The 25,209-nt window shown below is 38.4% G+C and overlaps 3 protein-coding genes across 4 annotated transcripts in view; all 3 read left to right on the top strand.

Moving 5' to 3' along the window:
- The window catches only part of LOC144663761 (uncharacterized), a 15,300-nt gene extending 3,796 nt beyond the window's left edge, over positions 1–11,504 (top strand). Inside the window, exons 1-2 of one of the 2 annotated variants that reach the window (XM_078524818.1) lie at positions 5,533–5,630; positions 8,067–11,504. In XM_078524818.1, coding sequence (XP_078380944.1) covers positions 8,096–8,809 — 714 coding nt within the window. In that variant the 5' untranslated portion in view covers positions 5,533–5,630; positions 8,067–8,095 and the 3' untranslated portion in view covers positions 8,810–11,504. Of the gene's footprint in view, positions 1–5,532; positions 5,631–8,066 lie in introns of those variants that run through there. The other variant, XM_078524819.1, reaches the window with a different exon arrangement.
- The window catches only part of LOC144664270 (uncharacterized), a 26,358-nt gene extending 1,149 nt beyond the window's left edge, over positions 1–25,209 (top strand). The window contains exons 2-3 of the mRNA XM_078525376.1: positions 8,838–8,849; positions 23,989–25,209. The gene's annotated coding sequence lies outside the window, so the exon portion shown is untranslated. The remainder of the gene's footprint in view (positions 1–8,837; positions 8,850–23,988) is intronic.
- On the top strand, positions 13,754–23,990 carry LOC144663762 (uncharacterized). Its single transcript, XM_078524820.1, has 2 exons — positions 13,754–13,835; positions 23,215–23,990. Exon 2 carries the CDS (start codon positions 23,254–23,256, stop codon positions 23,962–23,964), a length of 711 nt encoding a protein of 236 aa, XP_078380946.1. The 5' UTR covers positions 13,754–13,835; positions 23,215–23,253; the 3' UTR covers positions 23,965–23,990.

Below are 25,209 nucleotides of genomic sequence, written 5' to 3'. Positions count from 1 at the left end.
TGGGTAAAATACAATAATGTCTCAATGAGCATTTTATTGAATTCTGCCTTCTAAGGAAGTATGACAACCCCATTTAGCATGAATTTGATAAGAATTAAACTTTGAATTAATTTCAAAGAAACAAATTTGCTACATGAAAATAAGCTAATAGAGGAAAATGGTTATGAAGCCCGGCAAACATCAAAGGAGCAAACAAAGATTTATGGAAGGCCCATGACAGTGCCTATAATGAAGAATTTTGCCGGCTTCATAACTATTTTCCTCCATTAACTATGTTCGGAAGCGGTAGAAGAGTACCTTATTTTTACCAATCTCAAGATTTTTACAATTTGAAGAAAACCGGCCTGTAAAGGCCTGTAAAAAAGGTCCACGAAAGTAAGTGACGCAAAATTTCACACCCCATTTTAAAACCAATTTATTACCAGTCACGTCAGTATACATGGTTGTCCGTGTACGCGCTCTCTTTTTCTATATGTGTAGTAAAACGTTGAGCTTTAATGTAAACGAGCATGTCTACTTGCCATTCTAGTCCCCATAGCCCTTTCGTTTCTCTTAGAGTCGGCTTGGCACGAGAAAACGAAGGGCTCTGGGGACATAGTATTTTTCAATTAATTCGAAGTTTTTTTATTGGCTGTTTTGGACAAAGAATTCATAAACGGAAGTCCAAAACGTAACAACCCTCTCATGCATTCTTTTGAAACGTCATGACTGCATACATGAAGACCGGAAGTCCTAGAATCTAGGACTGGAAATCCTGTGTCTCCATCCGGCCAGAGCCCTTCGTTTTCTCGTGCCAAGGCCCAGCAGGCAAAGAGAAACGAAAGGGCTATGGGAACGAGAATGGTCTACTTGCATAGTTCCTGTACCGCTTTTGCCAGGCCTCCACGTACTCGTTTAATTGACGTTTCCGGGGCGAACGGCCGCTTTTTTTGCTTGGACCACGTGGCCCGAAACGAGTTGACTGCGACGAAAATAGAGGCCAAGGAACGAGGCAACATATCTACCTCTTTTAGGTTTTGTTTTGCTTAAGTTTGTTTAAAGCCGATTGTTAAATGTAGTTTAAAAATCTGCAGTGCTGATTCTAAGACAATTTTCTTTTCAATAGAAGATTTCTGTAGGTCTCGCAAAATTGGACTCTTCGATTTACGCCAAATTGAGTTTTCACAAGAACTTTGTGAGAATAATGTATGCTGATTGTAGGTGAATGCTAAAACAAGGGAAACTACACGGAGCTTGATTCAATTTCTGTATTCAAGTGTTTGACGTTAAGTGTTCTTAATAAAGAGTTGTTTTGCAGTTGCGTTAGATTATATACATGTAGTTAGTTTGTTTTATCCGAAACCTTGTTGGCGTAAATACCTAATCAGATTTAAAAGGTAAGTTGGAAATTAACATTCTAATAATATATCAACCACGAGTGAGAGTTCATGTTTATTTCTGTATATGATAATGACTTCTTGTATGCATTTATTGTGACAGTGACTTTTAACGAGATATATTTTGCTTAAATTACTCTGTAAGGTTGTAAAACGTGGTTTGAATTTTTTCCTTTTTAACATGAACTGTTGTGTTAGAAAACTATATATGTTTACCCGTTTTGTTAAATAATTCTATAATTATATATTATTATATGAATTATATATTAACCCGTTTTGTTACTGTTGCTAAATGAATAAATCTTAGTTAGAACTGAGGCTCCACAGGGAATTCATTGAACAAGGAAACATGGACATTAACTTTTTGGGAACAGGGTTTAACGGAAAAAATTAAAGTGTCCCGAAAAATACGCGAGTGAAAAATGGCCGCGCGAAATCTCGGAGAAAGACGCGCAAATTAAAAGGTTTTGCGCAGCCTTTTTTCACTCGCGCGTTTTCTCGCGACACCTTCGACTGACGAAGAAAAGGGGCTGCTCGTATAGTAGTACTGTTAAACAATAGCTCAAGATAGTTTTTAACAGCATCGTTATCATTGTAACGTTATTACAAATTCGAAGGACCTTAGTCAACCACCGCTGTGTTTTTGTTGACAATCGTGATTCTCTGTATTATATGTCTGGTGGAGCGTGTCAAAACAAAAGAGATCGATGATTGTGAAATAACTTGACAGGCTTTCAGTAACAACAGGCAGAAAAATACCAATAATAAATTGTATTAACGTATTACGTGAATACAATTTTCGTGTGTGTGACTAGGATCCTTAATCCACGTGCCTAATTCTAAAGTAGCGTGTTTAAATATGCTATACTGGGCCGGGTTGTTCGAAAGCTGATTAACACTAACCCAGGATTAAATGTAAATCAAGAGTTCGATTTCTCTTGTATAAAAGTGTTTTTATTGCTTATTTTTTCTGGAGTTTGGGATTAGTCAACAGCAAAACTGAAGGGCAGAAAATATAAACAGAAAATCTCACTAAAAGGCTGTAAAGCTAAAATCGAAATTCACACTAATCCTGGATTAGCTTAATCATGCTTTGAACAACCCAGCCCTGAATATTAGCAAGTTTTAGCTTGCTGAGTCGTATAAGCCTAAAGCAAGAGCCACGTTTGGGAATACACGCGCGCTTGACGAAGCTGTGCCAGCCTAGACCAAAAATATAAAATGTTCAGTATTTTAACAATTTAGGAGTTTCTGTTAGTATTATGCTCAATTTTATCATCAGTCTCAACATTTTTTTACCATTCCGCCATCATCCACGTAATGTATGCACGCATTGCCCGAGGGCCTATTAACAATTTATTTTTAACTATTATATCATTGCCTTTATTTGTAGAGAAGAAAACAAAATGATGAACAAGCAAAATCTTAGAACTATTTAGTGTGTGTGGAAGTAATATTTCAAACACGGGAGAAGAGAGTTGTAAACAGGACGCGCAGCGGAGTATTTTTGACGAAATTCGTGGTGTTTGGATAGCCGATAAAACACTGTTTCAAGTGTTTGATATATCTTCTCAATCGAAACAAAAACTACGGAGTAAACGCAAAAATAAAATCCTAGTATATGACCTCACTCACCACGAGTCTCCCATAGCTCATTGGTTAGAGCGTCCAACCGGTAGCTGGAAGGTCATGGATTCGACTCCCGTTGGGGGCTCAGAAAATCTTTTTTCTAAGTATTTGACTTGAGAACGCTTATTCATTCACTTATTTTTTAAAAAAATATGCTAAATAAGACCGGGTATCCAAACCTCCTTTACAGTTTTCTTTGTTTTAACAAAATGAGTTATTTATGAGTTTGAGAAAGTAAGAAAGAAATCGAAACTTGAAGATCTTGCTACCGCGAGAATTTAGTTCTTGATTTTGCCACTTTAGATTTCAAGCACAATTGTCTTTGGGAGGTAGGCACGGCGGCGAATTTATATCAGAGAGATTTGATTGGGATGGTACCGGTAGATTATGACGTGAATTCAATTTGGAGCTCAGGTAAAGAGGAAGTTCATTACAAATTGATGAATAGAACCACAGAAAATGCAAAAACGAGCACTTCCCATCCCCGTTTGGAAGGGTTTGACCAAAGGTATACAGTAGTATGAAAAATGTCACGTGTGATGCTTGGTTTTTTCTCTTGATAAGTTTAAGAAGTCTGTTAAATTAACAGTATGTTCTAAAAGGGCTGTCATCTTAATGAAAGGCTGATTAACAGTACAAAGAGCGAGAGTGCTCTTAAGATAAAAATACTTTTAGCTGGACAGGAATGAGAGTCGTTTCTAACATTTTTACATGTAATTTTACATGTTTGGAAGTTCCCCAAGTGTTGTAGTAAGTGGTTTTGCAAAGACAAAATATAATTACCAAATCACAGTGATGAGAAACGGATGTAATCATCCCTGTATTTATCAGTCACTAAAACAATAACCTGATCTTTCAAAATGTTCGAAGTTACCTGGGGAGAGTAGACTGAACCTCGGACCATCGGATAAATCCGGTTACGGTGAAAACCACAGTCCAGTCCCTGAACTCTCTCTTCCGCGCGCCCTAACCCCTATAAAGGGCGCGCTGAAAGAGAGTTCAGGGTCTGGACTATGAAAAACATTGCACAGTGAATTCTCGGGGAAAAAATTTAAAAGAAGAAGAGATTGTCTTGAAGTTAAAACTGAGGTTTACCCTGCAGAATAGTTTATAAAGTTCATTTTCAGTGCTGTCCCAGTTTGTTAGTCAATGTTACTAGGTTAGGGCCTCAAGCTTCGAAGTGCGTGGAAACGGAAATCCAAAAAAAATAAAAATAAACTTTTATACATGTAATTAAGAGCAAAGAAATGAGAATGGCTTTAGGTTTGGAAAATGAAGTGACAGCAATAGCCGATAAGAACGATAAATGAGTTTATTATATAAACTAGAGTGAATAACCAGGATTTCTCTCGCTGAGAAAAATCATATCTTCACACGTGAAAGATATCCTATCTTTCTATCTTTCGGAAAAGTTCGGAAAATGTTCGGAAACATTCGTACGACCTTCGGACAACATTTTGCAATTCTTCGGAAATCTTCGGAAAATGGTCGGCAATCTTCGGAAAATCGTCAAAAACATCGTAATTAGTGGGTTTATATAATAAACAGAATATATTACATGGTTGCTTGGAGATATGAAATTTATCTTCTCGTGTTGAACACTCGAAGATAAATTTCATATCTCCGCGCAACCATGTAATATCCTCTATATATAAAAGACACCGTTACCCATTTCTCTGCATACAAAACTGTTCACGAGGCGAGACGTAAAAAACCGCGCAAGAATCACGCAGAAGACGCGACACTCGCGAAACTCGAGGGAGGTGCTCGTTGCCCAGGAAAAGCTTCTTGGTCGATAACAATTAACGGATTGATTCAGTTTCGTGTACATTTATTTGAAATAGAAAGTACAATGCAGTTAAAAAACTCCTCCAGCTAGGGTAATAAACGGCATGCAGTGCATGCAGAGGCGATGACATTTAAATAAATATCTTTAATATTTTCAGAAAATTTGTTAAAAAATAACGCACACTAAATAACATGCCAACTTCTGTATTGAATGACTGTTCATCAAAATCGAAACAAAAGTTGTGTTATCTCCTTGCGTGACATCTCCTATAAGCCTGATATATAATATAAGATAAATCTCTTGAACGACCGAGGTCAAATGCGGTCTCGTAATTGTTTTAAACAGAAAAAAATTGCAGAAGAAGTCTGTTTACTGAATCTGATAAAACTCGAGCTCGCCAAATATAATTTGACTCTTTCGTTTATATTTTGTATAAGTCCTTTCTAACTTTCAAGGAGTATTTTGCTTTGTGTTCTTCGCGGCGATTTCTTGTCCTAAACTTGACCATTCTCGAGAATGCAGATAAACGTGTCGCATGTGTTTAGGTACCAATCCTCAACCTCGAAAATTCGTCGGCGAGAAGAGCCTGGGGACGAGGGTAATTCTCACACCAAACTAGGGCCACAGCATAAGGCGATTTGTCATCGCCTAGAAATGGAATGACAGGAGATTCTCTTTGCATAGTTGACTCTCCCTACCCCGGCAAGGTAATCACGTGATCAGTTTGACCTGCAGTGGTTTCGTTTTGGTTCGATGTCGGTTGTTTCGTACGCGTGTTGATTTTGTTGATTTGTCCGCTATCGTCGCCTGCATTTTTACCCAAAAGACTTAATAAGGTACGTAATCAAACTCGTAATACTTATAAATATTGATGACCACAGTGCACAAGAACCGTTTAAAGTTCAGTTGGCTGTAATGTGCTGTGTTCGAAGATTTGTTGAGATTTGATAGTCACCTGGATAGTCGATCATTTTTTTATGCAGCTGAGCCTTTTATTAATGCCGTTCGTGATATGTAAGGTTATATTTTTGGTTCACAATTTGAGTTTTTTGTATTAGTGGGCCATGATTGTCGTTTTGGCAGAAAACAGTTTTTACTTCGACATACTACCTCCCGCCATCTTGGAAAATTACAACTTGAAAACGTGGTGGGATTACGGGATTGAGGATATGGATCGAAATTCTTCACTGGCAGTATATAGTGAGCTAGCCTGCAAGCAGGCTCACCTTTGGGTCAAATGCACAAGCGAAAAAACTGTGAGAATGAGTCGCTGAGTTAACTTAATGCAAGATTTGAGTGCGTACATTCAATTCAGCCATTTTCTGGCTAGAAAGGAGTGTCTTTCAGTTCTCAAAAATAAAATTGTAAATTGTTGACTGAAAAAGGAAAAAGTTTTGTGTTAACGCGATGGCAATTTGCAAACCATAAAACAACATAAAATGCTTGTGTTCTTGTAATTTGTCTGCTTACAAGCGTCATTCAGCAACAGATTGCAGAAACAAGGTCATTTTCACTTAGCCTTTGCTTACAAGACCTTAAGCCTAAAACATTGTTTTAGCTCCTGTTTATGTTCTTTAGTGAAATTTAATTTGCATACGGTTTCCGTTGTGGAAGTAAATATTTTACAGAGATAAAAGCATGCTTACTTTCCCGTGGCTTGTTTATGTTAACCAAAGGTGAGTCTGCTTGCAGGCTAATAGTGAGCTGATGGTTGAGTTTAGGCATTTAAATTTAAACTTCATTCAGAAATGAGAATTATTGTTTAATGTTATGCACACATTTTTTTATGGGTGGACACCATTTTAGAGGAGAGCAATAAGTTTCAATGAGTCTTTCTTCATCTATCACTTTCTATGACACGAAGCTGTGTTACAGTATAAACATTTAAACAACAAAACAAGATATAGAGGCAAAGAAGTTACTTGAAATTCAAAAAGCAATTCACACACTCAGGATACCTCTTTGTCTAGAGGTTTTTTTTAGTTTTAAACTATTTTCTATAAAAAATGTAGCCCACTAAAATTCCATTTCGTGTTATACAGTGGCTATATGTAGTAGATAAAATATGAGCGGGAGATCTGTATGAAGGCCCGCTTGTTTACAAAAAAATTTCACCAGCTGTAGCGGCACTATTGATCCGGGCATTTTTCTCAGACGGCCACTATTTTAACAATAGAGTGTTTCTGTCGAGGAACTATCGGCTGATAGTTGCCCCGCGGAAATTTGATGTTCTTAAAACAAATATTAGCCCGAGAAGCGAAGCTTCGAGGGCTAATATGCTAGTTTTAAGAACATCAAATTTCCAAGAGGCAACTATTAGACCGATAGTTCCGAGACAGAAACACTCTATTGTCTTTATTGTTCACCACTAAATTTTCTTCCGCGCGCACTACAAAAACAAGCATCCTGAATTATTTTTACTTTTGAGGATAAAAAACTCAATTGAAAGCCGAAATTTAACAAACGAAACAAAACCAGACGAGAAACCCACTAAATGCAGTGAATTTGGTTGGGTTTTTTGTCTGCAGGCAGCTTGTTTACAAAAAACAGTCACGGGCGGGCACTATCGATCCGGGCATTTTCCACGGGAGGGCACTAAGGGCTGTTATAGTTCACCACTAAATTTTCTCCGATTCTGATTGGTTTAAATTGAACACGTGACGCAATAGTGTTCGTCCGTCGGAGGGCACTATCAGCCCATAGTGCCCTCCCGTGAAAAATGTACAAGCTGCCTGCAGACAAAAAAACCCAACCAAATTCACTGCATTTAGTGGGTTTCTCGTCTGGTTTTGTCTATCAGCTGATAGTTCCTCGACAGAAACACTCTATTGTTAAAATAGTGTCCTCCGGCGGACGGGTACTATCGCGTCACGTGTTCAATTTAAACCAATCAGAATCGGAGAAAATTTAGTGGTGAACTATAAGGGCTGATAGCGCCCTCCAGCAGACGAACACTATCGCGTCACATGATCAATTTAAACCAATCAGAATCAGAGAAAATTTTGTGGTGAACTATAAGGGCTGATAGTGCCCTAAACATTAGTCAAAAACAGTTTGGGATAGTATTTAGTGTTTGGGATGGTGTTTTCACAGTGACCTGTGCTTTGTAACCTGCACTTTTTACCAGCCAATGTTTTGTCCAAACAGCAAACAACCATATTTCTTTCACTTCTAGTGCTATCCTTACAGTACAAACTATGCTCTCAAATAAATCCTTTTACACTTGAACTGCTACTTTAACCCACAGAATATTGCTTTCTTGTTTTGAAAAGGTTGCCAGGAGTCAAGAACAGGTGTGAATATGGTGAGGAGGAATAAGGACAAGGCATTGAGGTGCAATGTATGTAAGAAGTGTTTTAATGACAAGTCAAACTTAAGAAGGCATCTGATGATTCACAGTGGTGAAAAGCCGTTTAAATGCACTCAATGTGCAAAGTGCTTTAATCGGGCAGGAAATCTGCAGACACACCTCAAAATTCACAGTAATGTGAGACCCTACAAATGTTCGCAGTGTGGCAAATGCTTTAAACTGCCCGATGCTTTGCATCATCACCTAAAGATTCACAGTGATGAGAGACCCTACAAATGTACTAAGTGTGAGACGTGCTTTAAACGAGCCGATGTTTTGCATCAACACCTAAAGATTCACAGTGGTGAAAAAGCCTACAAATGTACTAAATGTGATAGCAGCTTTCGTCAGGCAAGCGATTTACAAAGTCATTTGAGAACTCACAGTGGTGAGAAACCCTTCAAATGCACTCAATGTGACAAATGTTTCACTCACCGTTCAGGTCTGTTACAACATAACAGATCATATCATAGCGATTTGCCCCACAAGTGCAGCCAATGCAGTAAAGGCTTCAAAGATGACAGTGGTTTAAAGAGACACAGATGCAAGAAGATATCCTTGGAAGACAGGGAGAAATACACCTGTTGGATGTGCGGTGAATTTTGTCACAACGTTTGTGGAATACTGTATCATATGTACAAACATGGTATGAGAAAAGATGATTAGTTAGGTGGTTCTAGTTGTAGTGACCAAGTTCATATTGAATGTAAAATGCAATAATGTCTCGATGAGCTTTGTATTGAATTGTGTTCTTTTAAAGGGGTACGACAACCGTATTTTGCACAATTTTGAAAAAAAAACTAAATTCTTCCTGATTACCTTTTTTTATAATTGAAAACAAAGATAATAGAGGGAAATGGTTAAGAAGCCCAAAAAACTTCTAAGAAGAGACCAAGATTTATGTTGGAAGGTCTATTACAGTGCATATATTTTGTGAAGATTTTTTTTTATTAGTTGCATGAACACACGTAACCACCTATTGTATTTTGTCAGGTTTTGTGCACTTTTAACCCATAAAATAGCCAACAAAGACCTATAGCAAAGAAATTTGCCGGGCTTCATAACTATGTCCTTTTCTGAACTACGCTTGAAAGCGGTAGAAAAGTACCTTATCATTACCAATCTGGCGATTTTCAAAATTTAATGAAAGTCGCGCAATTAAAGGCCTGAGAAAAAAATCCACGAAAATAAGTGACGCAAAATTTCAAACCCCATTTTGAAACCATTAATCAACAGTCACGTTAGTATACATGGTTATCCGTGTTCACACTCTCTTGTTCTGTATGTGTAGTATAACATTGAGCTTTGAAGTAAACGAACATGTCTACCTCTTTTAAGGTCGCGCAGGACCCTTGCAATCATTAGTATGTATTTATTTAAAGTGTATGCACGAACTGCTGGACGACTAAAGCCGACAACAAACGAAATATTCATGAGAATGTTTGTTTTTAAACTCTTTTTAAACAAGTAATTACTAGTAATTGTTCTCAGCTTTGTGCCACGTGCGCTGGAACATAATGAATTATCATAATTAGATTCACAGCTTTGAATATATCACACGTTGTTGTAAACATTGACTCGGAAGGTCTTCGGAAGCCTCAAAACCTGCAATTTTGTGTCCAAGTTTTCTCCGCCGATATAGAATTTCAAGAGTTGATTCGCGAGGAACATAAACTTGGTGTACTCTATTGTGCTATGACTAGAGCGAATTTTTAAATTTCCTTCTCAAAATGAAGATAGCACGTTTCAAAGTTAAGATTTCACATTTTTGCTCTCTTAGAAGCCATTAACTTGTAGCAGTTTTTGAAATCGAAAATTTCGTTCTAGCCATAGCACAAAAGAGGTTAAGATTTATCACTAGGCTATATAATCATTTAATTTGGTGCGCTGTTCTAGCTGAAAACTTGGACACAAAATCGCATTATCTGCAGTTAAACTTTTAAGGGCTTGTAACATCACAGACAAAGGTCATCTCTCAGTAAAAGGACAATCATGGTGTAATTCCATCATCCCCGAATATCCTTGTTAAATTTTAGAGGAATCGATGTTCAAAATGTAGTGAATTAAAGCTTTACAAGATAGCACACCGTCAAGAAATTTGGCTAATGAATTTATTAATGAGCAAGGGTCCCGCGCGACCTTAAGTTTTGTTTTGCTATTGTTCTTTTGAATTCTATCGTAAAATAGAGCTTAAATATCTGCAGTGCCGATTCTCAGACTATCCTTTTCATTTGTTAATGAGGATCAGCTGATCTGGAAAATGTTTGCAAAGTTTTGTATTTTTCAATAGAAGATTTCTATGAAATCGTAGGTCTTGCGAAACTTGACTGGTCAATTTACGCCAGGTTGAGTTCCCGAGAATAAAGGTGACAATAGGGTAAACTGATTGTAGGTAAATGGTTACACGAAGGGAAATAACATGAAGCTTGAATGAATTTCTGTATTCAGGATTTGGACGTTTAGTGCTTCTAATAAATAGTTGTGTTTGTACAGTTGTGTTAGATTGTAGAGTTATGTTGTTGTATTTAAAACCTTTTTGGCGTAAATGACTAGTCAGGTTTAGGAAGTTAACATTCCAGTAATATATACCTGATTGAAGAAACGTTGACCCATGGAAAGCTCAAACCATGAACGATAAGACCGAATGGGATTATGGGTATACAGCATTGTTAAGCTTAGTAATATCCCATTTATTTATAATCAAGGCAATATTTCCTTTGTGAGCTTTAAGAGCATGATTTATGCAACCTGTCGTTTGATAATGTTCATTCTGTCATAGATGACGATTACTTTTTCTGATTTCCCAGTAAACATTTGGGTACATTTGGGTCGCATCCTTTATCGTTTAGGCTTTTTTCAGGTCAACGTTTCTTCAATTTAGAATAAAAATCAGCGAAAGTAACTCTCTACAATTCACATTGTAGAGTCTTTCATCATATGCAACGAGATTTTCACACGCATTCTCAATATATATTGAACTCATCAGAATCTGACTTTTTTAGAATTTGAAAATGATGAACCGCGATTCATTGAAACGTCATTTATTTTCACTGATTTTTATTCTAAATTGTATAACGAAAGCCTCCGTTATTAGAACGTTTCTTCAATCAGGTATATAACACTACAAGTGAGAGTTCATGCTTACAATTGTATATGATTATGACTTGTATCCATTCTTTTTATCAGTGACTTTCAAGGAATTCTCTATCTCGCTTAGATCACTGTTTAAAGTTGTAAATGTGTGAGATCATGGTTTTGAATTTCTACTTTTGTTACATTGTATTAGTGACTTTAAACGAATTGTTTATCTTGCTTAGATCACTCTGAAAAGTTTGATTTTGAATTTCCATCTTTTGTTAACTTAAACCGTAACGTTAAGATCATTTGAAGTAGTTTAAATATTGTTGTCAGAAAGTTATCTAACAAATCGTTTTGTTACTGCTGATAATGAATAAATATACTTCTATACATTAGTGAGAACTGAGGCTCTTTTTAATTTTGGAGTTTCAGGGAACAAGGAAACATGGACATTAACTTTTTGGGAACATGGGAAACAAACGGAAAAATCAATTTGCACATACAGCTCTTTTAGTTTCAGTTTGCCGGAAACTCTTGTTAATGAGGACCCACTGGTACAAGAGTACTAAAAGCCTGTCTTTTATCTTAGCCCGTCGAGCGGAAAGCGGATACAAGCGCGAGTAGAAAAACTGGTCGCTCGAAGACTGGGGTATGGACGTGGGCAAATTTTCACTCGCGTGTTTTTTCGCGTCACTCTCGACGGACAAAGAAGAGGTGCTGCTCGTAGTCTGTACTAGTATCGTGATACTGAACAGAAAATGCTTAACCTGGCTCAATAAAATTATCATTGTTATTCAAAATTCAAAGAACCCTAGGCAACCACGCCTGTGTTTTTGTTGACAAACAGGATTCCTCGTTATTATATTTCTCGTCGACGTGGAGCGTGTCTAAGCGAAAGAGATCACTGTGAAATAATTTAACAGACTTCCAGTTAATCTCGTTCCCAGGTATTTCGGGTGTACGAGCCGGAAGGCGAGATCTGGTCAAACCCGATTTCTACCACGTGTCTGCCTGTCAGGAATGTAGCAGGCGAGTCAATAGTGCATGCCTAAGACAATTTTAAGAAAATGGCAATCAAATGAATAAAGAATGAAGCAGAAGGCAATCATGAAAGCTTTAGTGAAAGTGCCCGCCCGTGATTTGTTTTTGTAAACAAGCGTGCCGGCAGACAAAAAACCAACTAAATTCACTGCATTTAGTGGGTTTCTTATCTGGTTTTGTTTCGTTTGATATCTATTTTCTAACATTATGTCACTGCCTTACAACGTGAAGAGAGGAAAACAAGATGACGTTCCAGTAAATTGTTAGAGCTATTCAGTATACGTGGAAGGTGGGAAAGAGAAACGGAGCTTGAAGAGCTACGGCGGGTAATTAGTTTTTGTACCGGAGGGGAAGGGAAACTTCCGAGTATAGGATATGTAGGTTTTAATAGTGCCGCATCAAAGAGATTTGAACTGTTTAATCCTGAAATAAAGTAACCGATTTTGGTCACTGAAAAGTATCTTAAACCACTTATCTTTTGTTATCATTGCAGTCTTAATTGCATTTGCTGCTTTTGTGGGGTAATTCACTATGAAATGGTCTATTATGATGCAACAGGCTATATTTACAAGTAACACAATTGTCAGAAAGCACAATTGTCCGTGATAGGTAAAGACGGCGAAGTATTTGTATCAGGAAGATTTAATTGGGATGATAGACTCGATTATGACGTGAATAAAATTTGGAGCTAAGGCCTATGGGTTTATTACAAATCGATGAGTAAACGCACCGAAAATGCAAAAAAACCGACTACCCATCCCCTGTTGGTAGGGTTGACCAAAGCTATACAGCAGTATAAAAATTACGTGTGATGCTTGTTTCTTTCACTTAATAACTTTCAGAAGTCTGTTAGATTAACAGTATGTTCTAACGGAGCTGCCATCGTAATGAAAGGCTGATAAACAGTACAAGAATGAGTGTGCTCTTTAGTTAAAAATGTTTTTAGAGGCAGAAAAGAAAAGTTTAGAAAGTTAACTTTCAGTTCTGTCCCAGTTCGTTAGTCAATGTTACTAGTAAAGGGCCTGATGCTTCGAAGTGCGTGGGAACGGAAATCCCAGAATTTTTAAAAATCAGCTTTACAGCAAAAAAACGAAAATGGCTCTCGCTTTGAAAAATGAAGCAATAGCCGATAAGAACGAGAAGGGAGTATATGAAAGTCACCGTGACCCAATAATCCGCTTTCAAAACTGGCAAGACGCAAAAACCCGCGCGCGAGAATCACGCAGAAGACGTGACACTCGCGAAACTCGAGGGAGGCGCTCGTTGCCCAGGAAAAGCTGCTTGGTCGATAACAAATAACGGATTGATTCAGATTCATGTACATTTATTTGAAATAGAGAGTACAGAGCAGTTTTAAAAACTCCTCAAGAACAGGAATAGCAAGAATTGCAACAAAGGGAGATTTTTCTTTGCCTTGTTGACGCTCCCTACCCCGGAAAGGTAATCACGTGATCAGTTTGACTTGCAGTGGTTTCGTTTTGACCAGTTCGATGTTGGTTGTTTCGTACGCGTGTTGATTTTGTTGATTTGTCCGCTATCGTCGCCTGCATTTTTACCCAAAGGACTTAATAAGGTACGTAATCAAACTCATAATACTTATAAATATTGATGATCACAGTGCACAAGAACCGTTTAAAGTTCAGTTGGCTGTAATGTGCTGTGTTCCAAGATTTGCTGGGGTTTGATAGTCGATCAACTCGGGTTTGTTTTATGCAGCTGACCCTTTTATTAATGTCCTCGTGACATGTAAGGTTTTTTGGTTCACAATATGCCTTCTTCTTCAATCAGTATTGGGTTTGAATTCTGTGATTGTCGTTTTCGTAGCAAACGGTTCCTTCGACTTACTGCCTCCCGCCATCTTGAAAATATTACAACCAGATATATGGTCGGACTACGGGATTAGGGATATGGATCGAAATTCTTCAAGAGTAGCATATAGTGGGCTAATACTTACTTTTCACCCAAAGATGACCATCTGCTGGAAGTGGACAACAGGAAAATTGTAATCTTCTACTATTTGTAACTGAAGTTTAAATATATAAACAATTGCCTCCATTGGGTGCAAAAATATGGACGGATATTTGTCCGCGGACATTATCTGTTCTCAGAGGCAAACAGTTTTGCCGAGAATGTACCTCAAGAAAAAACGTGACCTTTAAGGAACAGATTATGTCCAAAGACCAATATTTGTGCATATATTTGGTTACAAAACAAAGACTTTCAAAATTTTGGTTCATTGACTTTTAACCCTAGATGCGCCAGCTTTTTTGGAGGGGGTGATCTGCCGACGCCAGAGCAAATCATGTTCTCACATACAACTGTATATACCACACTTAAAACATGTGTTGAAATAAATGTTAATTCTACCTTCATGTATTGGACCAAGCCATCCCAAGTGACATACTCTTAAAAAGCAGGGGTTAAACTCTTTCCATAATCCAAAAAAGCGATGGGAACCAAAATATATAAAGGTAAATCTAACTTTTTGCAATCTGCAGGCGAGTGAAGAAGTCGCTCCACAACGCAGTAAGATCGAAAGTAGGTTTTGTCCTGTACCAACGTGCGGAAGGAAATTCATCAATTATTGATCAATGTTGAGGTCCTGAAGATTCCATTTCCACGATTTTCTTGTCTGATTTTGTTCTGAGGATGTGTAACATTTGGGAGAAGAAATACATAAAAAAGTGGTTCATTTCATCTTCTTTGCAAATGCAGACGTTCAAACTCTGGTGACTGTCGGTTTCACAACTTTAATCACGAAGGGTTGTCGAAGTTAACTAACGATTGATAGTACAGCAAATCCTATTGGCTCAATGTGTTTCCTGACTTGGTAGCCAATCAAATTGTTTTTTGTATTTTAATGATATTTATTTAATACTCAAAGGTTTTTTTACAGCACACAAAAGATAACATACATATTTATATTACTATTCGATCACACAAATATCCAAAAAATAAATAAATAAATAAATAAATAAAACACTCACGCAAACACACACACACTGTACCACCTGGGAGTTACAGGTATACTAGCTCTGTGAAAAACAATTGAATTATAAGTATATTGAATTGCAAGTGATGAAATTGCAAGTATAAAAAAACGCTCTGCGATAGTAATTAACAATCAGTTTGATGCACTTTTATAAACTTGCCCCACTTTTTTAAATGGGTTGGCCATTTGTTGCCAGATTTAGCTACCATCATTTCTAGTTTGTATCTTTACAACAAAGAGAGACTATTTGAATGTCAAGGCTGCTAATCCATTTAATAACCTCCCCCCAAAAATTTACAGAATAATGGCAAGTTACAAACAAGTGTTCGAGGGATTCGTCCGCTTCTCCACATAAAGAATGAGCTGGAGATGACAAAATGCCGATTTTGCAAAGGAAAGCATTCGTTGCGAGACATCTGTTTAAACGTTTATATTGAAATTCGCGCAGTTTTGTGTCTAGGGCAACTCGATACGGTAAGCTATATATCTGCTTCCAGTCCAACACATCGTTTTCGAATAGATCATTATATTTAAATTGCGCTGTAGGTGGAGTAATGATCCTATCACGTAATTCCTTGTAAATGATTTTTGATGCAGCTTTACTGATCTGCACATTTTGTCAGTTTAAATGTAGTTGTATCTGGTCTTGTAGGTTGAATGGCTTCGCAGCAATATATTGACACGTTTTTAGACATCTTCGCCATTCGGTTGGAATGGCTTCGATGACACAAGTGAGTCTAAAGGCATCTAATGGGGAGATATTTAATTCATGTAACTTATATTTCGTGATAAGTTCATTATTTTCAGCAATTAAATCTCCTATTTTACGTATACCGATGCTCGCTAGCTTGTGATTGTATACAGACTTGCCATTGATGCAAATAGCTTTATTATTCCAAAGGACAGTTTTTAAAATATCAGCAGCTGATAGGTTCTGTACGCCTTTGTTCGATACAGAGCATTCTGAAAAGTATTTTAGACATTCTTCATAAAAGGGTTGAAGCTTGATAGGCAAAGTTTTCACATCAAAGTCGCAACAGAGGACAAATATGCCACTAACAGGTTAAAGGTAATGCAAAAAAATAGTTTTCCAGTTGCTGGTCTGTTCGTTTGCAAGTCTCTTGCAAACAAGTATTCTTTGGGTTCTAATAATGGATTCGAGTTGAGGAGCTTTGAGTCCGCCCTCTTCGACATCGCTAACAAGCGCTAAACATGATGAACAAACAGGAGGAGAGCGGTGTTGATTTGGTTTGTGGGCGGACAATTAAGAGGCGAAGAATAAACTCAACAACAACGGTTTAATGGACAAGATTCGCCATTTTACATCCGAGCACATGGTCCAACTACGACCGCACAGTATCACGGTTGAATGACGTACATGTAGGCATGCAATGCGTACTCTAAACTTTTGACATATCAACATCCCTCCTTCTTTAGGAAAACTTGTAAATTTGAACGACTTAGAAAAATCACGTCTTAAAAGACTTTCGTATAACACTATAAAATTAACACTCAGAAGTCTGATTGACAGGCTATGTCCACTGTTCAAATAAAACAATGTCAGTATAAAACAGTGTCAATGACTTATGGTCTCTACTTGTTCACGTAATCCTTGAAACGGATTGGCGGTCTGATTTCGCGCCTTGGTCGGTTTGCACTTAGTGACCGTCCAGGACTGTTAGTAGGTGCAATCTTCTCGACACCACACGACTGGCTGGTCACTACTGGAGGATCCATGGGTGGGTCACTCATTCGCAGAGTTTCCTCTGGTAGTGTCACTGGTGTCACATCAGGAATACGATGCAGAACAACAGGGGACAGGTCGCGAGCCTTTGGTGTGACCTTGGTTGGTCTCACATGCACACGATTTCTTCTGTACATTCCGCCATCAGGACCACTGACTTGATAGGTGTTAGGACCCAGAATGTCAGTAACTTTGCCTAACTTCCAGTTTTGTCCTTCAGTGTGTTGAAAGAACACTGATTGTCCAACATCTATTTCTGAGAGTTTTCGGGACTTTCGGTCATGAGATTTCTTAACGCTGCGCTTGCGCGCTTCACGCTTCTCTCTTACGAAGGTGTCCTTTGGGCTACTGCTCATACTAGGCAGGAAACTACGTGTTCTTCTGTTAAACATCATTTCTGCTGGACTACGACCGGTGTCTTGACGGGGAGTGTTTCTTTGCTCCAATATTGCTTCATAAGGGTCACCTCCTTCCTTGCGAGTTTTCCGGAGAAGAGATTTCATGATCTTAACGGCTGATTCTGCTTTGCCATTGGCTCTCTGATGCATTGGTGATGAGGTAACATGAGCTATGCCCCAGTTCTCCACAAATGAACTAAATTCCTGAGAGGTAAACTGTGGACCTCCGTCAGACACAATCATTCTCGGTATGCCATAACGGGCACAATGCTTCTTGAGCAATGTTACAACACGCGCACTCGTCATTGTTGTAAGCAAATCAATCTCAATGAAGTTGGAGTAGTAATCTACCACTGCCAAATAATGCTTTCCTGCAATTTCAAATAAGTCAAGACCAATCTTCTGCCATGGTTCGTCACCATCACTGTGCTGCTTTAGAGGTTCTCGCAAGTTCTGCGGCTTCATTTGCTGGCAAGTTTCACACATATCAGCTATTTGCTTAATGTCATTGGCCATGTTGGGCCAATACACTGTTCCTCTGGCTCGACGCAACATACTGTCACAACCTAGGTGGGCGCTGTGCAGTCTTCTCTTGATTGAAGGTCTCAGAGCCATGGGGATTACAACTGCTTCTCCTTTCACCAGAATTCCATCCACAACACTTAAACAGTCACGTACATCAAAGTACGGTAGTGCACACACAGGAGTTCCACGCTTGTCTGCTGGCCACCCTTCTAGCACTAATTTCATCACAGTTTGCAGACTTGTATCACATGAAATGGCTTCACGTATCTCATCAAGTCGCTTGTCTGGGATGTCACCAAACACATTGACATTCATGATTCGAGCGCGATCACTCTGGTCATTTCCACCATCACTATCATCTGGGTGAGCTCTACTCAGTGTATCAGCAATGAGTAAGTCAGTACCCTTAACGAATACGAAATTGACATCGTACCTGTGATACCGCATCATAATGTCCTGAAGACGCTTAGGTGCTTGGCTCAAAGGCTTTCGTAATATGGCAGCGAGAGGTTTGTGATCATTCTCTACTTTTACGGGTCTGCCATAAGTGTACTGGTCAAATCTTTCCAGGCCATACAGAACAGATAAGGCTTCCTTTTCAATCTGCGCCCAATTTCTCTCAGATGGTGTCAGCGCTCGCGACGCATACTCTATGGGACGACCTTCTTGAAGCAGGACAGCACCAATGCCATGTTTGCTACTATCCACTTGAATTACAACTTCCTTCGAAGCATCAAAATAGGCCAGGCATGGTGATTCTGAAAGGTTTCTCTTAAGCCTGTCAAAAGCACTCTCACATTCTGTGGACCACACAAATGGAGTGTCCTTCCGTGTTAGAGCACGGATTGGTTCAAGCGTTTCCGCAAGATCAGGCAGGAACCTAGACATGTACTGCGCCATGCCACAGAGACGTTTCACACCTGCTACATCAGTAGGGGCTGGCATATCCCGGATCGCTTGCACTTTGGCTTCATCAATTTTCACACCATCCTTTGTGATTTTGTGACCATGGAAAGTAATTTCGGTTAAGCCGGTCTGCTGTTTGTTTTCATTTAGGACAATGTTCTTCTCAGCACACCTCTTCATGGTCTCAGTCAGTTTCCGCTGGTTGTCAATTTGAGCTTCCTCCACTGTTTGGCCACATCCAGCTATGACTACATCATCAACGACACTAAACACACCTTCTAGACCTCCCAAAGCTTCATCAAGCTTGCGCTGGAAGATCTCGCTTGATACCTTGAGTCCAAACGGAAGTCTCTTCCACCGATACCGACCAAAAGGGGTGATCATTGTGGTCAGGTTGCTGGACTCTTCGTCTAGTCTGACATGCCAATAAGCTTCTCGCACATCAAGCTTACTGAAAACTTTGGCATCCTTGAGTTTGGGAAGTACATCATCAAGTACTGGCAGTTTGTAATGTTCACGCTTGAGTGCTGCATTTAAAGGTTGCGGGTCAATGCATATGCGTAATTTGCCACTGGGCTTGTGAACAACAGCCATTTGACTGACCCACTCAGTTGGTTCAGTCACGGGAACGAGCACATCCTTTTCTACCAGTCGATCCAATTCCTCCTTCACAGCATTTTCAATCGCAAGGGGAATTTTCCTACACGGAAGCACTTTCGGTTGGGCATTTTCATCGATCCTAAGAGTGGCTTCTCCCAGATCACCGAGTTGAGGGGTCTTAATCTGAGAAATGAAACATTCCTCATTTATGGTTATAAAACCAAGTTCCTGAATGGTTTTGAGACCAAGCAGGTTAGTAAAACCATTTGGTACCACAATGAACTTTACTTCAGACTCTGCACTAGTGCGGGGATTCACAACCTTTAGAACTGTTTCCCCTAGGGGATTCATGTTAGTTTTGTTCCACATATTCAGACGAACCGTTGTCGTAAACACTTGGTGTTTCTTTACATGCTTCTGACAAATAGTGTTGACGTCAGCGGCACTGTCCAGTTGAAATTTAACATCATGTTCATTAACAGTTAACGTAGCACTGACACTCTCTTCTTTATGGCTTACAGCCATGAGCCACTGATCATCATAATCAAAATTATCACCTTGGGACTGTGAAACTGCATGTACTTTTTTGCACTTGGACTTAAAATGATTTCGACCTTTACACTTGTCACATGTCTTTCCCCATGCAGGACATTTCTCTTTCTTTCTTTCATGCTCGAAACCACAGAAATGACAGTTAACTTTCATACCTTCATTGCCCTTCCTTGCATGTCTGTGTCCACCTTCAGATTTCTTACTGTGAGGGACTCTTGGAAAAGGTTTCTGAGATACTCTGTTCACTTTCGTTGCCACGCTCGAAGGATTGGAGTTGTCTCTAAACTCTTTGACTTGCCTGCTGGATTGTTCATAAGCTCTACAAACTTTTACAGCTTTCTCGAGGGTCAAAGAATCCACCCTAAGAAGTAACTCTTGAAGTTTTCCAGTCACAGTAAACACAATCTTGTCTCTCATCATCCTATCTTTCTCTTGAAAGTTGCAGGACGCCGCTCTTGTCTTCAGTTCGGTAAGGAATTTGTCAAATGGCTCTTGGTATGGAGTGTTCCAAAATCTATGTGATTCGAAGACTTCATTGTCTCTCGGATTACAGTAATTCTCTAGGGCTTCCAGCACTTTAGTGGGCTTGTGTTTATCCTCGGCATTCTCCCACACGATGTTGTCATAAACCTCTAATACTTGGGGGCCTGCACAATTTAAAATGATTGCAGTTTGTATCTTCTCATCCTTCGCGGATGCCCCAGAAGCGGCCAAATAAACCTCCATTTGCCTCTTCCATCGTTTGTAATTCTCGGATACGTTTCCCGAATTCACCTCTAACGGGGGTGGAATTCTGAACTGGCCGGATTCTGACGTCGCCATTCGCTTAATTGAATCCCGAAGCTGCCACCATGTTGATTTGGTTCGTGGGCGGACAATTAAGAGGCGAAGAATAAACTCAACAACAACGGTTTAATGGACAAGATTCGCCATTTTACATCCGAGCACATGGTCCAACTACGACCGCACAGTATCACGGTTGAATGACGTACATGTAGGCATGCAATGCGTACTCTAAACTTTTGACATATCAACAAGCGGGTCTCCTTGTCTTACCCCAAGCTGAATTTTGAAAGGGGCAGTGGAGAACCCATTATTTAAAACACAGCTTGAGATGTTGGTGTAAAAAGTCTGGATCCATTGTTTGAAAGAAGGTCCGAAGTGAAATGCAGAAAGAGTCCGAAACAGAAAGTCCCTACTTACAGAATCAAAAGCTTTTTTGAAGTCTATTGAGACCAGTCTCCCTTCAATCTGGTATCTTTTTGTGTATTCCAAAATATCCTCAATAGACCTAACAGCGTCGCAGATAGTCCTATCTTTGACATATGCAGATTGATTGTAGTGTATGATACTGGGTAAAACAGCCTCCAGTCGTTTAGCGATGGCTTTCGAACCAATTTTTACGTCGACATTAATGAGCGAAATTGGTCTCCAGTTAGAAATGTCCCTTCTGTCTTTATCTTTTTTTTCAATAAGTATAATAATAGCCCGTCTCTGTGAGTTGGACAGTTCACCATGATCGTAAGCGTAATTTAAGCTCTCCACCATTATTTTGCCAACGACATTCCAAAAAGCCTTATAAAATTCCACCGTTAAGCCATCATCGCCAGGCGATTTGTTTTTTTCAAATAATTGGAGGCTCTTAAAACATTCGGCAACTGTTAACTTCCCTTCACAGACTTGAGCATCATTGGCGGTGAGTTTAGGGATTACTGGGTTTTCTAAAAAAGACGTTAGCGAGTCATTCGATGGGGCTAGCGAGTCAGCTTTATAAAGGTTCGAGTAAAACTTTTTAATTTCGTACAATACTTTCTTTGGATCGGTTACTAAAACACCATCTTCGTTTAAAACCTTACGGACAGAGCTTTTTGCTTTTTTGTGCGATTCAAGGTTCAAGAAGTACTTATTGCTCTTTTCTCCTTTTTCATACCAAGTTACTTTAGATCAAACAATTGCACCTTGAGCTAGATCATCATAAATACTGTCGTACTCTTATTTTAAAATTTCGAATTGTTCAAGATTTTCAGCGGAAGGACATCTGCTGCAATTTTCCTCGCAGATCTTCAGCGAAGCCTCGATATCCGTTATCCTTTTTCTTTTCTTGCGTGCCTATTCCTTTCCATATTTTATTGAAAGTTGCCGTATTTTATATTTGATTAAATCCCAAAGCAATCTCTTATCATCAATTATTTTGAACTCCTCAAGCCAGGTTGGGATGCTTTCATTTATCAAGGTCACGAAGTTGCCGTCTTCGGCTAATCTAGCGTTGAATTTCCAAAATGAAGGGCCATGTTTTTGATCAACAATATTATTAAAATGAAGAAAAATTGCAGAATGATCAGAGTTGATTGATGATATGATGTCAGATTTTTCAATATCATCTTGGCAAACATCACTTATAAGCCAATAATTCAATCTCCTTTGAATAAGCGGCTTCTTCTGTCTCCATGTAAAGCGTTTAGTATCTGGGTTCCTTATTCTCCAAATGTCAACCAAATCGAAATCTAGACATATATCTCGGATATTTTTTATTGAATCTTTGTTAGACGGGTTTCCGCCAGCGCAGTCAAGATCGGAATCGAGCGTGACATTAAAGTCTCCTCCAATAATGATCTTATTCTCTTTGTCGACAACGAAATTTTCGATAGCCTTGTTCAAATTGTCAAAAAAATCACCCAACTAAGTTGCACACATAACCAATTTTGGTCAAATAAGAACACGCATAAAACAGTGAAGGTTCTTCAAAGCATACAGGGTGAAAGTGGGCCTTGAATTTTTGAATTTTCTGATTAAGTAAACCGTTGAAATTGTTCCTCTTTTAAAAATACACTTTTGAAAGTAAAACTTCATAGTTATATGTACAATTGCTGATGTTTGTGTGTCCTGTTCAAAACACATGTCACATTCTAGAGGTCCCTAGAGGTTACAAATCTTTGTGCACCATGTCACTAATGTAAAAACTGGCTAAAAATAGTCTAATATCCTACACATTAGTCAAAAACAGTTTCGGATTATAGCATGTAAGGCTAAGAGACATGCCAAGCCTGTTTGACTGTTTTTCATAGTGACTTGTGCTTGTGACCTGCACTTTGTACAAGTTAATGTTTTGTCTTAGTAGCAAACAGCCATATTTCTTTGACTTCTAGCTAATATACCGGTAATTTTTTTATCAAATAAATCTTTTTATACTTTGAGCTGCTACTTTAACTTAAAGAATATTGCTTTCGCTTTCTAGTTTTGGAAAGAGTGCCAGGAATCAAGAACAAATGTGAATATGGCGAGGAGGAGCAAAGACAAGGCATTTAAATGCACTGCTTGTAGGAAATGTTTCAATTGGCAGTCACATTTAAGGAGACATCTGATGATTCACAGTGGTGAAAAACCGTTTAAATGCACTCAATGTGCCAAGTGTTTCAATCGGGCAGAAACTTTGAAAAATCACCTCAAAATTCACAGTGATGAGAGACTCCACAAATGTTTTCAATGTGACAAGTGCTTTAAACAGCTACAAGGTTTGCATAAACACCTTAAGCTCCACAGTGGTGAAAAAGCCCACAAATGTACTCAGTGTGACAAGTCCTTCAGTCAGGCAGGAGATTTGAATCGTCACTTGAGAATTCACAGTGGTGAAAAACCATTCAAATGCACTAAATGTGAAAAATGCTTTAGTTTGTCAGTAAATTTAAAAATTCACTTAAGAACTCACAGTGGTGAGAAGCCCTTCAAATGCACTCACTGTGACAATTGTTTCGCCGACCGTTCAAATCTGTTACAACATAACAGATCATATCATAGTGATTTGCCCCACAAGTGCAGCCTATGCAGTAAAGGCTTCAAAGATGACAGTGGTTTAAAGAGACACAGATGCAAGAAGATATCCTTGGAAGACAGGGAGAAATACACCTGTTGGATGTGCGGTGAATTTTGTCACAACGTTTGTGGAATACTGTACCACATGTACAAACATGGTATGAGAAAAGATTGATTTGCTAGGTGGTTCTAATTGTAGTGAACTGCAGTTATATCTCAATGGCTTATGTATTGAATTCCGTTCTATAAAGGGGGTAGGGCAACTCTATTTTGCACGATTTGATGAGAATTTGACTTTTAAATAATTTGAAAGAAACGTGTTTACTTAAATGATCACGTTTAAAACTTGAAGCGGTAGCAGAGTACCTTTCGTGATTTTTGCAATTAAAAAAGAACGTTCATTTAAAGTAAAACACCAACGAAAAATTGTACGAAAATAAGTGATGCAAAATTTAATACCATTTGTAGTAACGATTGCTTTTAAATGGTAATTTGTGTTCACGCTCGCTTTCTCAAATCATACAACTGTGTATTATAATGCTGAGCTTTGTAGCAAACGAGAACGTGTTTTAAGTTTTGTTTTTTACGATTCTTTTCAATTACATAGTTAAATTCCATCTAAGCTTTGTTAATGCGGATTTGAAAAGTTAACCTGTAATTTTGCACTTTCAACAAAAGTTTTTTTTGCGAAATCGCAGTGTCGTGAAATCTGTTAAGAAACAATAAGATACGCTGCTTGTATGTAAATGCTAAAACTGACGAAGCGAAACTACAAGTCAAGGTATAAGTCCGCAATTGCAAAGCCGACAGATGAATAAAGCTTAAATCAATTTGTGAATTTAAGATGTCAACGTTTAGTGCCCATAATTAGTAGAATATGGATGATCTGTTCTGTTTGAGTAAAAAAAGCAGTTGTGTTTGTACATTTGCGTTACATTGTAAATTGTATTGTCTGAAACTTAACTAGCATAAAGGGCTTGTCAAGTTTCAATACATTAATATTCTAAATATAAAATAACAATAAGTTAGAGGTCATGTTCACAATTATATATATTAATTTACGACTTATTGTATCCATTCATTGTATCAGTGACTTTGAAAGAACTAGTTATCTCGCTACGATCATTCTAAGTTGTTGTAGGTGTGAGATCATTGTTATAAATTTCTACTATTTTAACGTGAACCTTTACGTTAAATTCTTTTAAAGTAGTTATATGTTACACCGTTTTGTTACTGTTGATAAATAAAAAATCTATTAATACACATAAGTGAGAACCGACGCTCTTTCAGGTGTTTCAAAGAACAAGGGAACATGCACATTTTTGGGGGAACATGAGATATAAATGGAAAAAACAAACTTCATATGCAGCTCTTGTAGTTTATGTTTGCCGGAAACTCTTGTTAATGTGGACCTACTGTT

This window comes from Oculina patagonica, chromosome 8, assembly GCF_052425735.1.
Source record: "Oculina patagonica isolate OP01 chromosome 8, crgOcupat, whole genome shotgun sequence".
Classification (NCBI taxonomy): domain Eukaryota; kingdom Metazoa; phylum Cnidaria; class Anthozoa; order Scleractinia; family Oculinidae; genus Oculina; species Oculina patagonica.
The sequence above is the reverse complement of the archived record's forward strand: the minus strand, read 5'-3'. Positions and strand labels throughout refer to the sequence as shown.